The 14,737-nt window shown below is 44.1% G+C and overlaps 1 protein-coding gene across 2 annotated transcripts in view; it reads left to right on the forward strand.

Annotated features, from left to right (window-relative positions):
- Ptpn21 (protein tyrosine phosphatase non-receptor type 21) overlaps positions 1 to 14,737 on the forward strand; it is a 61,898-nt gene that overhangs the window by 30,156 nt on the left and 17,005 nt on the right. For both annotated transcript variants that reach the window (XM_087911583.1, XM_087911584.1), the window contains exons 7-12: positions 1,401 to 1,488; positions 2,142 to 2,230; positions 6,399 to 6,486; positions 7,128 to 7,207; positions 13,178 to 13,238; positions 13,845 to 13,929. In XM_087911583.1, the coding sequence (XP_087767709.1) occupies positions 1,401 to 1,488; positions 2,142 to 2,230; positions 6,399 to 6,486; positions 7,128 to 7,207; positions 13,178 to 13,238; positions 13,845 to 13,929 (491 nt within the window). The remainder of the gene's footprint in view (positions 1 to 1,400; positions 1,489 to 2,141; positions 2,231 to 6,398; positions 6,487 to 7,127; positions 7,208 to 13,177; positions 13,239 to 13,844; positions 13,930 to 14,737) is intronic.

Consider the following 14,737-nt stretch of genomic DNA (forward strand, 5'->3'; position numbering starts at 1 on the left):
TCCTTCCCATATGCTCATGGGTATTTTCCTGCTCTCCTTAAGTTGCTAATCCTACCCTTCACCTCTATGTCTGCGTGAACCATTTTTCCACTAGTGCATTTGATCCCTCAGGAACGTGTTATCCTGCTTTTTGTCATTTTACTTCACTCATTTGTACTTTATTTAAACAATAAGACTTAGGAACCCATACATACTTTCGATCCTTATGAGGTAGAATACTGGATGGTTTGACTTAAAGATAAACAGAATAATTCTCTCCCTTCCAAGAATGTGTTCCCAGCAGTCTTAACGCTAGGCAGCACAACCCACTGCGTGAGTAGTGGGTGTAGTGGAGGTGTGCAGAGTGTCTTAGGACTGCATGGGGCAGACCCAAAATCTGATAGGAGGTCAGACGCCGAGCCCTGAGGACACTAGTGATTGCCAGGCCCGTGTGTGGATGAGAGGGATATGGTAAGAGGCATCTACGTGCACAAAGATTCAGAAATGCGAGAAATACAATATATTCAAAGAAATGCATTGTCTGGGATGGCTGCAGTGTGAGGCACCTTGACACATGGGATGGGGCGGCAGTAGGCGGAGGAGGGGAGGCCATGGATTCAAGTGCACTTCCTCGTGTCTTTCTGCTGCTCCACATCTGAACTGAAAGGGATTTGCATCTGGCCTCTTCCTGCCCTTATTTCTTACATTTGTCATTTTGTCTTTGAAAACATTTTATTTTACTTTATTTTATTTAGATGTATGAATTGTTTTGCCTGCATGTATGTACATGTATCACGTGTTGGCTGTGGAGGTCAGAAGAGGGCATCAGATCTCCTGAAACTGGAGTTAAGGCTGATTGTGAACTGCCACGTGGGTGCTGGGAATCTAACCCAGGTTTGCTGGAAGAGCAGCCAGTGCTCTTAACCGCAGATCCATTCCTCTAGCCCCATCATTCGGCTTTTAAACCAACATTCTCAGTGCTTCCTGATATGTTAGGATAAGTAAGCAACTGCTTGCGATTTTAGGTAAAAACTCTGGATTTGCCTTGAATATATCTTGGGAACTGCTTCATCCCTTGCTTCTCCTCTTGCTTTCCTAAAGCATTAGGTTATATATATATATATATATATATATATATATATATATATATATATACACACATATACATACACATACACACACACACACACACACACACACACACACATGCGCGAGCGCGCGCGCCCTCTGCATTTAGCACAGTACTTTGTAGGTAGCCAGTTTTTGATAAGTATCAGAGGATCAGTGTAACCAGACACAGATGCTTATAGCTTGAAATGTTTATAATGCCCTATTCCAAATCAATGTATAGCTTTTAAGAAAAGCATTGTTTAAAACTTTTAGATTTGGGATTAATCTCACTAACATCTTTTGGGTTGCAGAGGGCTGACAGCTCCTGAGGCTGAGATGCTGTATATGCAGGAAGTGGAGAGAATGGACGGCTATGGGGAGGAGAGCTACCCTGCCAAGGTGAGCTGGGCGTGGCTTTGCCTGTCGTACTGCCAGCCACTCTGGTGGCCAACACAGGGGAGTCATTTGGAAATAGAATAGGAAACAAAGTGAGATCCTGTTTAAAAAAAAAAAAAAAAGCAGGGTGGGTGGGTAGGGGGCAACAGAGGGAGCAGATGGGTATGACACTTAGCTATTTGAGAAAATAGCATGACGGGCGTCTTGTCTTTTTTGGCAAGAAATTTGTAGTAAAACACAATTCTATATTCTAATTTGTGCTTTGGTAGAGTCTAATCTTGGCTCAGAGGGTTGAGGCACTTGCCACCAATCCCGATGACCTGAGGTTGATTCTGGGATTCTCACGGTAGAAGGAGGAAGCCAGCTCCCGCAGGTTGTCCTCTGACCTCTCCGTGTGCGCTATGGCACATGTGCACCCATGTACAAAGTAAATAAGTAAATGTAATAATAAAGGCATTTTTTTTTTTTAAAAAAGAACAAATTCCTCCTGTCTCCATCCTTACTGGTAAGGTAATGAGTTTGCACCATTCTGACAGTTTTCTTTCTGAGTGGCTGCCCTGCAGGTCTTCTGCCTGGCAAACAAGTTCAGTGAGGTGGATGCTTTTGTCCGTACAGGCCCGTTTCCCAAGTGTTTCTTCCTTTTTTCCTCCTTTTAGGATAGCCAAGGAAGCGACATATCCATCGGTGCTTGTCTTGATGGCATCTTCGTGAAACATAAGAACGGAAGGCCTCCTGTGGTATTCAGGTATTTCTGTTTTGTTTTAAAAACTTAAAAGTAGTTATTGCTCGCAAGTCTCCCCTAAGTTCTCATTAGAAAATGGAGATACTCTTTTTCTAGAGGTAAATGTTACCCAAATACAGTGGTTCATTGATTCGTTTCTGTCTTCAAAACCAAATGTGCAGAAAAGGAGCTCATAGTGATGGCCTGGTAGTAAATGCTCACAATCGTGTGACCCTGCTGCCACAGAGAAGCCATTCCCGTTTTGGATGGGGAGGTTTTTTGTTGTTGTTGTTTTGTTGTTTTTTGTTTGTTTGTTTGTTTGTTTTCTTTTTCATGTGTTTTGTTTTTCTGGTTTCTAGGCTGTTTATTCGCTATGGAAAATCTAGGCTGTCTTTTGACTGTAGTGTGTAACAAAATCACTACCATGCCAGCATCTCAGGAAACCTCAGTTTTCGCAGAGTTGATTCCCCCAGTTATAGAGAGCAGCTGCCCATTCGTGCAGCCCTCAGGTTGTAGTAGGTAAGGGTGCGCCGATGTGGCGCACAGTTTCCGAGAAGTCAATTTACAGATGACTGAAAATCACTTCTTAGGAGTCTGTCTTCCAGTTGTATCTTTTTGGACATGTAATATTTTATTAATTCTTTGAGTTTTCATATCTCCATACAGTGTTTTTGGATCATGTTCACCCCTCCATATTTCCCCTAACTCCTCTCACATATACTCCCCGTTTTGGTGTCCATATACATAATATATCTGAAACCCATGGAGTCCATGTGCTCATGGGTATGGGGCCATGCACTGGAGCGTAGTCAACCCAGGAGATGCCATACTCCCCAGGAAGCCATCTACTGTCAGTAGCTCCTCAGCGCAGGGTGGGGATGGGTTTGCTCTTGTGCAGCTAAGCACAGCTGCCATGAATTCACAAATGTCAGCAGCCCTCTCATGTCTAGAAGATAGCGTTTTGCTCCTTTCCTCCCTGAACTTTGGCTTTTATAATCTGTTTTTCATGATGCTCCCTGAGCCTTGGTGGGAGGGCAGGTGATGTTCCGTTTGTGGGTGAGCACCCCACAAACACCTGCTCTCTGCATTTGACCTGCTTGAGTTTCTGTGTTAACTTCCCACCAGCCACCGTCCCCAGCACCAAGAAACTTCTCTAAGGATTCTGAGAGTGGCACTAATCAATGGGGATAGAGATACCAGTTTGATATTCTATGACCGGTAGCAAAATAGTTGGTTTTCCCTTCTGGCCAGTGAGCTCCCCAACCCTGGATTTTTGTCTGCGGTTCTCTCCTCTTTGCCCCTGTGGATCTAGCCTTCAGTTCAACTGGAAAAAACGGTTGGTTACCCTAGAACACTTGCAACACAGTTATGCCTGTGCCATGAGTCATTGTAGCTGCAGCATTCACAGCTGGGTAAGACTGTTGATGGCTCCCCTCCCCAGCCCCTGCAGAGCACCTTCAGGTACTAGGAAAGCTAGAGCAGGGAGGAAGCTTCCTGGTCAGGACCAGTGTGATCTCCTCCATTTATATTGTAAACGTACTAAGTTACCTTATGTTCTTCACCTTTATAATTCTTTGAAATCTGTAATCTTAGAAAATCCGTGTTAGGATGTTGTAAAAACATTTGCACTTTTACTCTATTTTCGATTTAAATAAAAACAGGTTTATATTGTTTTCATCCAGTAGTGAGGCATATCTACCACTTTTGTCTGTTGATTCCTTTGTGTCTAACATTCATTGAGTGCAGTTTATCAGAAACCAGATGCTCATGTCATCATCATCTTCATAATAACTCAGGGTAGCAGATATCACTGCCAGTTTTCACATGAGATAGTGAAGGCTTAGAAAAGCCAAGTGATTTGTCCAAAGTCACCCACTGACAGGCATACCTAGACTGGAACTCAGCTTTTGTATGTAAAGCACATTGCTCCCTACTTCCTTCCTTCTTTCCATCCTCTCCCCTCCTTCCTTCTGTCCCCCCTCCCCCTCCCTCCCTTCCTTCTGTCCCCCCTCCCCCTTCCTCCCTTTCCCTCCCTCCTCCTCCCCCTTCCTTCTGTCCCCCCTCCTTCCTCCCTCCCCCTCACTCCCTCCCTCTTTCTCTCCCTCACCCCTCCCTTCCTCCCTTCTCTTTCTTTTAAAATAGCTTTTCTTTCTTCTGTTTTCCACTTTATTCTTGAGAACTGTTTTCCCCTTTAAGAACTTTTTCACTAAAATGGCATCTCTTCCTTCTCTTCTTTGGGCTCTGAATTATCCAGAGTGACAGTGACCACACAGAGTAGACATGATTTGGGGAGCAGAGCCCCAGGCTTTGCTGCACTGCCTGTGCAGGGCTGCTTCCTGAGGCAAGTGGGCTCTTGTCCCCAACCTGGTTATAGTAGTCTTGCCAACATGCCGATCTGGGGCACAGGGAGAGGAAAATGGATCAGGGCTTCACTCGGACAGCAGGACTGACAATACCCAGAGGCCATATGGAAACCGAAGGCATTCAGTTGGTTGCTTTCTTCCCTGCAAAGGAATTCTCAAGTTCTCCTCATTTAAGATGATGCAAATAATCTTCAGGGTTAACTACTGAGCACTAAGCCAGTAAATGAATTTTGATTTCACAAATTTTAACTAAGTAAATATAATACATCCAGAGTCCAAAAATCCCCAATTGAAGATGTGGGGGGGGGCAAGGATATTGCCCAGTGGTGAAACACTCACTTCGTGTTTTCGAGGCCCTGGGTGTGTGTCCCTGCACTGGCGGGAGAGGGGAAAGAGTTCCCCCTTGAAATGCTTTATGTTCAGGAGCTTTGGATTTCCAGTTAGGGCTGCTCAACCAGGCTCTATTGCAAACACGTCTAAACTCGCATCCAGAATTAGCCACACTTCTAGTTCCCGGTGGTTCTGGGGAGAACTGATTGGCTCAGTGTTTTATCTTCTGATGAGTTTCCTTCTGATAACGATACAAAGGTGGGTGATAAAAACCAAATGTGGGGGCTGGAGAGATGGCTCAGCGGTTAAGAACATTGAACATTGACGCTTCTTCCAAAGGTCCTGAGTTCAATTCCCGGCAACCACATGGTGGCTCACAACCATCTGTAATGAGGTCTGCTGCCCACTTCTGGCCTGCAGGCATACACACAGACAGAATATTGTATACATAATAAATAAATAAATAAATAAATATTGTATACATAATAAATAAATAAATAAATAAACAAACAACAACAAAAAAAACCAAGTATGGTCTGTAAAAGCTGAAGATGATAGTTAGGAGATGCAGGATAGGCTTCATTTCCTACTGAATATGCCCAGAACAATTATTTGTTTGGTTCCTGAGCATTTAGCATTCTCTTCCCCCATGGGCTGTCAGAGTGCATGCCTTTCATTCACCCCCTTGCTTTGCCTTGTTGACCTTTGCTGCTAACCAGGATGTCTGATTTTGTGTTGTCTGCTGCTTTTCCAGCCTCCCAGGTCTTTTGGGGGACCACCACCATTCTGATTTTAGCATCCCTCGGGCCTGGCACAATTATTATCATTGTGATAATAGATGTCCTTTAAAATGTTTGTTCAATACATAGTAAGGCCTGAACAGCAAACTGACATGAGGGTGTTTGATTGTTAAGCCTATTAAGCAAATTAGGTGTATCACTTACTTTTCTGTTGCTGGAGATAAGATACTATGACCAAAAGCAACTTAAGGATGTTTATTTAGTTTGACTCAGCTCCCAAGAGTTGGAGTCCACAATGGCAGGGTAGGCATGGCAGGAGGCTTGGTGGAGGGTGACCAGGCAGGAAGCTGAGATCACCAAGTTCACACACAAGTGGAACAAGTCTATAAATTTCCAAAGCCTCCCCCTCCCCTCCCGGATTTCCTTCCTCTAGAAAGGATCCATCTCCCAAAAGTTTGATAACCTCCTAAACAGCACCACCAAGCGGGGAGCAAGTGCTCCAATGCATTAGCCTATGAGGATATTTCTCACTCAAAGCACCACATGAGGTTTGTCTCTCCCAAACCCTGTCCTTCATTTCCCACACATGCCTTTACTTTTAGCAACTAGCTGTTGTCATTTCAGTTAGAAAATGCGTGCTAGCTGAAAAAACTACTTTATTTCAAAAGTGAGTTACTGGTATTAGTTCATGTACCAAGCTTAAGGAAAAATGATGTTTCCTGTCCCAGTGTGCACTCACCGTTCTCCGTTCTTCTCTAGGTGGCACGACATTGCTAACATGTCCCACAACAAGTCCTTCTTTGCACTGGAGCTGGCAAGTAAAGAGGAGACCATCCAGTTTCAAACTGTGAGTGAACAGAGAAGCTTCATGGCATGCTTCTCCCAAGAGTTAGCAAGTCAGCAGCTCCCGTTTGTGCACTGGGGTGGGGGTGTGGCACTGACTTAGAGTTCTGTATAACATAAACTATTATGCCTTACATTTTACAAAAAGCGGTTGCACATTAAATATTGTTGAGTAAATGAGTCTTTGTATTCATATTATTGGATCCAAGTGACTTTTGAATTAAGTATAAAGAGACAAAGTAGAGGGGAAAGTGAGCCCGGCCGCCATTGCTGGGGAGCAGCTGTGCAGTGCTGCTTAACTGGAATTTGCAATATGAAGACACCAGGCAAGCGTTCAGTTGGAAAAGTCCTAGTGTTTCTCAGGAATAAAAGTTGATATTATATAAAAATAGGACATTTTCAAACCAAGTATATTTTAAGATTCCAAATGATTTAGAAACTATTTGAACAGATTACTTTGCTTTCATAATTGAATTCTAACCGCATTCATAGTTAGATGCGGGGTTGGGAAATGAAAGTATCACGGTGGGCGGGAGATGGCGTAGCCACAATGTGTGCCAGTTAGGTCTGCTCTCGGGCAGTTCTGCGTTAGAAGTGCTTCCTTGGTGTGCCTCTCTACCACTTTGCGCATGTTTCCTTTGCCAGGAAGACATGGAAACAGCTAAGTACGTGTGGAGACTGTGTGTTGCACGGCACAGATTTTACAGACTAAACCAGTGTGACCTGTGAGTATCTCCTGCTGTGGGAATTGTGGGAAATCATTTGGAAACGGCATTTATTTATTTATTTATTTATTTATTTTGTACTTGTGTCAGGGGCCACATGTAGAAGTCAGCGGACAATTTGGGGAGTCAGTTCTCTCCACCATGTGGGTTCTAGGAATTGAACTTAACTCTTTGAGCTTGGCAGCAAGCTCCGTCCACCCGCTGAGCCATTTTGTTGGCCCTGTTTTAATCTCAAACTTTTTTTCATTGTCCAGAATGGCAAATATTATCAAATGATACCTTTTTCTGATACCACAGTCCTTTTGCTTTTATGAAATTACATTCCATTTTGGCATTGGGACATCTTCTTATAGCTATAAAATGCCTCTAAGGTTTTTCTCAACTAGTTATTTTCTTTTTTGGCAGGGTTTTGCTATGTAACCCAGGCTGGATTTGAACTCGGAGTTTCCTGCCTTAGTCTCCTGGATTATGAGAATGATCCACTGTGCCCAGTTTCCATAATATTAGAACCATTATAACCCTTAAAGTTAAAAAGAAAGGAATTTTTTTCTTCCTTTTCTCTCCTTTGCTTTGGGGCATTGGGAATTGAACCCAAGGTCTACTCCATGCTAGGTGAGCACTGTACCACTGAGCTATAATTCCCAGTCTGAGAATAGGGTTCTTTTTATTGTTGTTTTGTTGTGATGGGATCTCACTGTAGAGGCTTGGTGGGCCTGGAACTTGCTATGTAGATCAGGCTGGCCTCAAACTCACCAAGATCCATCTGTTAGTCTCTGCCTGCTGAGTGCTGGGATAAAAAGCTACCATGTCTGGCTTGGGAGTTGTATACTTTATAGTTTTTAATCAATGTCCAGGTCAGCTTTTGAAAAAAGGTTTTTCTTTTAATATATGTGAACTGTACAAAGCCAGTTCTTTCTGACATGTTCACACATGCATATAAGGACTCCTGCTGCTGGTCACTCTAGCATGCTCTCAGCCCAGCTCCACGCTTCTTTCCCAGGCTACATCCCTGTGGTTCTTGCTGCCTCAGAACTCACTATGTAGCCCATGTGGGCTCAGACTTGTAGCTTCTTCCTGCTTCAGCCTCCCAAGTGCTGGAATTATTGTCCTGCATCCCCACAGGCAGCTTCTCCTCTTACTTTCTCACCCGCCCCCACCCACCCTGCAGGGAATCTTACTAAGAGAGAGCACATGATGCTTGCCTTCGTGTGTCCATTTCTGTTATCACGGAAACAGTCAATTCTGCTGTCTGCTCACTCTGGAAATTGTGTATGAGAGTGTTAGAGTCAGGGGATCCGGGAGTCCTGGATCCGGAAACACCGTTGGCTGGTCTGGCTCCCTGGAGATGAGCGTTGTGACATTATTTCTGCATATAATAATTATATCCGAATAATAAACAAAATCTATTAGAACATAATATTTTCATTTTGAAACTTTTCATAAATTTAAGACCATTTGTAATAAGCCATCATCACCTCAATTCATTTCTTCTCTTGAACAGAGTAGCTGCAGTCATACTAATCAACCATTAAATGCAGTACCCTCTGGTAAACCTGCGCTGGGTTGTGGCTAATGCCTTTCAAAAGCATATTTTGTCAGCTCACCATTTAATAATTTTAAGATTCAGAGAGAAATGGCAATCTGTGTGGGGATTGTTGAGGTCTTAGAAATCTAATTTTTGGGAAAAGTAACAGAGATCATATTAACTGCATGCGTGATTCTTCTGTAAAGAACATTTGATTCTCTTTAGAACTTCTGTGTGTGAAGGACTAATTTCCAAATTTTGTTTTTAATTTCTGCCTATCCAGGAACTATTCGTATAATTATATATAGTCATTCTGTGAAAAACAGATATATTATACTGTGCATGTTTGTTTCCTGGGTCAGCAAATGGAGCTTTATACTATTAACATTTCATGTTTCCATGGGGAAGAAAGCTGAAAAGAATTTCCATCTTTGTAACTATTTCTTGACGAGTGTCAACACAATTCTAGTGGCATCTAATATTACAATGACTCTGAGGTGTTGGTAGGCCTTGTTCTCATGGTCCAGCTGGGTAAGTGAGGGGTGATGGGTAGTTAACAAAACTGGAGTTGTGTGTCCGAGCTGGCCCTTGGTTTGGAGATGGAGCCTGTTTTCACATTTTCCTACAGTATCCACATCCCTCTGCTGGCGGACGTTTCTTTCCCAATCCCGGTTGCCAGTCCCAGATTAACTAACACAGAGGCTTATATTAATTGTAAACGCTCGGCTGATAGCTCAGGCTTGTTACTAGCTAACTGCTACACTTAAATTAACCCATATTTCTTATCTGTGCTTTGCCTCGTGGCTTCGTATCTTTTCTCAGTATGACGTGCCATCTTGCTCTCTCTGCGTCTGCCAACAACTCTGCCCTTCTTCATCCCAGTATCCTCAGTTTGATCTATCCCTCCTAACTTTATCCTGCCTTACTATAGACCAATCAGCATCTTTATTAACCAGTGAGAGGAATGGAGATTAGCCTACAGATCCCTCCCTTATGCCTTTTTCTGTAGTACAGTGGTGTGGGGTGGCTGCGATTCATCTAACCTTGGCCCAGGTGATATTTACAGTGACAGGATCCAGAAGTTCTCTTCCCACCCAGACAAGGCACCGGAGGTAACAGGGTCATCTTTTAGTGTAGCTTACAGTCTCCTATTGGTTTATATATGTAAACACTAATAATGAGACCTTCTCTTGACTCTCCTTCAGGACTAAATTAGGAACTAAATGAGATAATAATGTCAGTCAGATCAAAAGGCTTCTTCTCATAGCTCAAGCCCCAGAGTTGGGCTGGCAGTAATCAACCTTTCTCGGTTCTATGAGGAAAAAATGTGCAGGGTGGCACGAAACTTCTCCCTAAAAAAAAGTGTGTGAGTTGTACCCTCCAGGCTGCAAAGTCAAGTGAGAGACAGGTCCAAGAGCCTCTCTTTGAATCAGCAGCGTGCTGGTGGCTAGTGCAGGGAGATGAGCTAGCCCTGTAGCTCACGGCTGTGGGTAAACATAGCAGCCAGTTGGTGGTCAGAAGTCTGACTATTAGCTCAAGGGTCCGGAAGAAGATGCAGGGCCCTCCTTTGCTTCTGGCTTCCTGGGCCTGCAGAAGGCTGAGGAGGACACACTGGGGTCCATCAGACCCTGGAAGAAGGAGGGTGGAAAGAAGCTCTGGGAGACAGAAGGGCTGTCACAGGCTCCCACAGTGGGATGGCTCTCCTGCTTTCCCTAATAAGGCTTGGGACAGGGAGCTCTTCTGGAGTTGGAGTGAGGCAGCTTTTTTCTGTGCAGGTGCTTGGGTAGATGATCACTGTGACCGTCAATACTGCCTGTTGCCGGGGATTAGCTCTGCTTGCCCACAGTGGCAAGTTGGGGTATGGATCCAGAGCCAGGTCAGTGACGTTATGGTGGCCTGGATGTGACCTCTGGCCTACCCTAAAACGGGGAGGTTTTGTTTTTCACCGTCTTATTAAGGAAAGCCCAGGAGGAAAGGCATTGAGACAAACATCCTGAGGTATTTCCACCATCTAACACGTGATCAAAGCTTGCCCTCTGCTAGCATCAAATAACCAAATGGCCAGCTGAAAAGAAGCTCACAGAGCAAGTGGGACAATGCTAACAGTCTTAAATTAGTTGGTTAATTTAGTGTGTGTGAGAGTGCATTTGGAAGCTGGTTCTCTCTGACACCTTGTAGGATCCAGGACTTGAACTCGGGTTGCTAGGTTTACATGCATGTGCTTTTACCCACTGAGACATATTACCTGAGAAATGTTCAGTGAACACAGACTTCTGTCCCCACTCACTGTGCCTTTCCTGTGTTCAACACAGTCAAGGGCTGCTTGTGCCATGATTTGTCCGTTTCCTCCATGGAGCTGATGAGTTAGTTGGGACTAAGGACATAGTCAGGAAGATGATTGTCAGAAGCTCCACTCAGGCATCCAGCAGTCCTGCCTGTTCAAATGCTGGTTCTGTCACTTGTTTGCCATGTGACCAGGAGTGATCTACTTAATCTGAGTATCACTTTCCTCATTTGTAAAACTGATGATGGGACTTCCCTGGTGGTGTCGTTCAGATTCCATGAGATAACGGATGCAGGCTGCACAGTTTCGCCAAGCAAGATCATGTATTTCACTCGGGCTGACAGCCTTTTCGTTATCTTCTCCAGTGCACACGTTCTAGCTCTTGACCTAGGAGCCTTAGCTGCCACCGTGCTCGGAATTGCTAGCCAGCACAGAAAGCGTCCCTAGCGACTGGGGAGCAGGCAGACGGTTAGAGCGAGCGAGCGAGCAGCAGGGTTGCCTAGGTCAGACCGTTGTGCAGGTGGATGTGGTGCTCCTTTGCTTTGTTTTCAGCAGAAGTGGCTTCTGCTTTTGCCCTCCCACTGGATGCTGCCAGCAAGATGCCAGTGAGTAAGAATGGCCTCTTCTGCTTCTAAGCCCTGCATCCTTGGATTCTGTACTTCGCATGTTGAAGATGGAATCTTGTCCAGGCTGACCAGCTGTGGAGATGTGGTTAGGTGTTTGTTGATAAGTGTGTCCTATCAGCAGCTCCTTTTCCTCATTGTGGAGTTTATGATGCTTTTCTTTCAGGGGAAGGACTATTTTGAGACAGGGTTTTTCTGTAGCTCTGGCTGTCCTGGAAATAGCTCTGTAGATCAGGCTGGCCTCCAATTCAAAAATCCACCTGCCTCTTCCTCCCAAGTGCTGGGAGTAAAGGCATGCACCACCATACCCAGCTTTAATAATCTTAAAAGCTCAGTTCATCTAGATGCTGAACCATTGATACAGACTGAACACAGTTCTTTAAACCTAGGCTGAACCATGGTGGGTACCCAGAGGCAAAGTAAGTTTCAAAGTATCAAAAATCAGTGCCTTATGTATATTAAGGGGCACTCTAGTAAAACCCACAAGCACCTTGCAGGCTTGAATACTTGACATGATATTGGAAAGATAGACATGTCTATTAGGAAGTAGATACAGCTGCACAATAAAGCCCTAAAGTTCACTGGCAAGAAAGGAAAGGGAAAGAAAGGAGACGTGCATTATTCTCCAGCACCCTGAATACTTCTCAGACATAGGAAAGAGAGTTGAAAGAAATCCCCTCATAAGTGCATAGCCATCGCCTGATTATTGCATTACTGTTTAGTGAGAAATCTTAATGTCCAATAAATAGTTTTCTTTATTTTAAAGTTCCTGTAAAAATAAGCGAATATTCTGATTGTAATACAGATGTCGTTATCAGAGTGCTAAGAATAATGCTAGTTTAGAAGAAAAGAGGCTTCTTTATGCACATTCACTGAGTCAGTACATTTATTTGTTTACTTTGTGATGACAGAGCTTTAGTAATGGTCCTTAGAGCACTAGCCACTGTCACGGGATGTGTCAATCACTTGTGCTTTACACACGCTCTTGGTAAACTAAAAGTCCTCGAAAAAATTATGGGCATTACCAACATTAGCAAGAATCTAATGCATGTGTTCATGCCATACCCACTCACACTTCAGTAAAACAAAGGCAAAGAAAGAGGTGTGTGTGTGTGTGTGTGTGTGTGTGTGTGTGTGTGTGTGAGAGAGAGAGAGAGAGAGAGAGAGAGAGAGAAGTGTGTGCTTCTTTTGTTCTAGGGAAGCTGTGAAGTCCTACATTAGGAAGTGACAACTCTCTTCTGTAATTTACAGCACATTTGACCTTTTGTCATTTGCCTTAGAAACCTTCTCTTTTTATTTGTCTGTATCTCTTGGCTATTGCTGTTTTGTGGCAGTGTCTTCCTCTGTCTGTGTCCTAACAGCCTGTAATTCAGACACCACCAGACCGACCTCACTCACAGCTCAAACCTCAGCACACCTTAGCCCCCTGCATGCTGGAGCTGCAGGTGGGCGCCCCCACACCGGCTTCCTTCCTAGTTCTGGTTTGTTGTCGTAGAGTAGGAAGTGTGTACCGGGCTCACAGTTGTCTTTTCCCGCAGGCAAACTCAGGCTGCCACGTTGAACTCAGTCAGGAGGGGCTCATCTTCCAGGATGTCTCTGGTAAGAGAAGGAACATGATCACCTCTTCTCTCTTAGCGATGCCACTCTCTTTAATTAAAGTATGCTTTGGGCAGTATGTGGGGTTTGAACCACAGTGTGTGTTGATGTTTGATCATTTCATTTTTATCCAATGATATGATAACTTCCATAAGTTCACCTTAATATTATTATATTTGTTCAGATATTAGATATGTCCAAATATTATGAATTTTAACTGGTTAGCCAGTTAAATCCTAAGTAGGCATTTAATTTACTTGATGACTTTGTCTTGTAGGGCTTGTAGTACATAAAAGCTTTTTCTATTCATGAGTTTAGACAAGGAGGCTTGTATCCATTCCTTCTTGTTTATAACGTTTTGGATGCAGACTTGTGCTGTCTGGTATCACTGTTGTCAGTGCCTCAGACTTGACTTTGCCACGTGGTCGATGTTGGAACTGACAGATATGTTAAGACTTCCTCCATTTTTGTGGTTATTTTCCATTTATAATACATTTAACTCCTGCAGAAGGTCTTTTTAGTGAGGAGAAAGAGTCCAGCAAAGAATGACTTTACCTTTTTGACATGGGCGATGTGTTTTAACTCTATGTCCAACTTTCCATTTCTTAGCCTAAACCCCAGCCCTATGCGATGCCTCCCCCACCCCAGCTGCATTATAATGGACATTATACAGAACCATTTGCTTCTTCCCAAGGTAAAGTACACTGAGTCTGCAAAGCCACGCACAGCTGTATCTGTGAATAACTCTGTGAAGACCTAGAGATCTTGAGGTCTGGATGGTTTCTTATTGCAGTTGTGCCCCAAACTGTCCTGATTATAGCCATCCTGGGATCCCAGAAGAAGCCATTGCATTCACGTTCTTCCTGAAATGTGTGTGGCTCAACTGACAACTCCCTAAGCTGCCTCCTGTCCTGGAACCCTCCCCTGGTAGTCTCTTTTAGGCCAGGCTTCCTTTAAGTTTGTGATTTTCCAGCCCTTGTCTCCCAAGGGATGGTTTACAGGCGTGTGCCACCGTATCGAGCAACCAACAATGCTGTTTTTGTTTGTTTGTCATAAAAGATACCTTGATATGTTTTGTTTTATCGCTGCCTGACACATCTCACTGGTACTTCAGCTGTGTGTGTACAGCAGCGCCTCCATGCTAAATCTCAGCCGTCTGTGTGATATTTGTCTGTAACCTCTCACTCCTGAAGGCCAGAAAGGGAGTGCAGATGAGCCGTTCTGTATACAGAGGTTTAGAATATAATAGTGGAGATAAGGCCTTTGCTCTTAATTTGATCACAATTATTTTGCTAAGAGAACATGTATTACCATTTTCTCCATCATGCTGGGGGCACTGAACAGAGCACCCCAGGTCTAGCAGGATGGCTGGCTATCATCAATTCCAGCTATGCCTGGGTCTGCTGCTCCGGCTGCCGAGTGCTGTGGCACAGGAGAAGGGGCTGCTGGGAAGTGGGGTCCGTTTACTGTTCTGTAGGAGAGAACAGAAAGACAACCGGATC

The sequence above is a fragment of the Myodes glareolus genome, chromosome 11 (genome assembly GCF_982192425.1).
Source record: "Myodes glareolus chromosome 11, mMyoGla1.1, whole genome shotgun sequence".
Lineage (NCBI taxonomy): Eukaryota > Metazoa > Chordata > Mammalia > Rodentia > Cricetidae > Myodes > Myodes glareolus.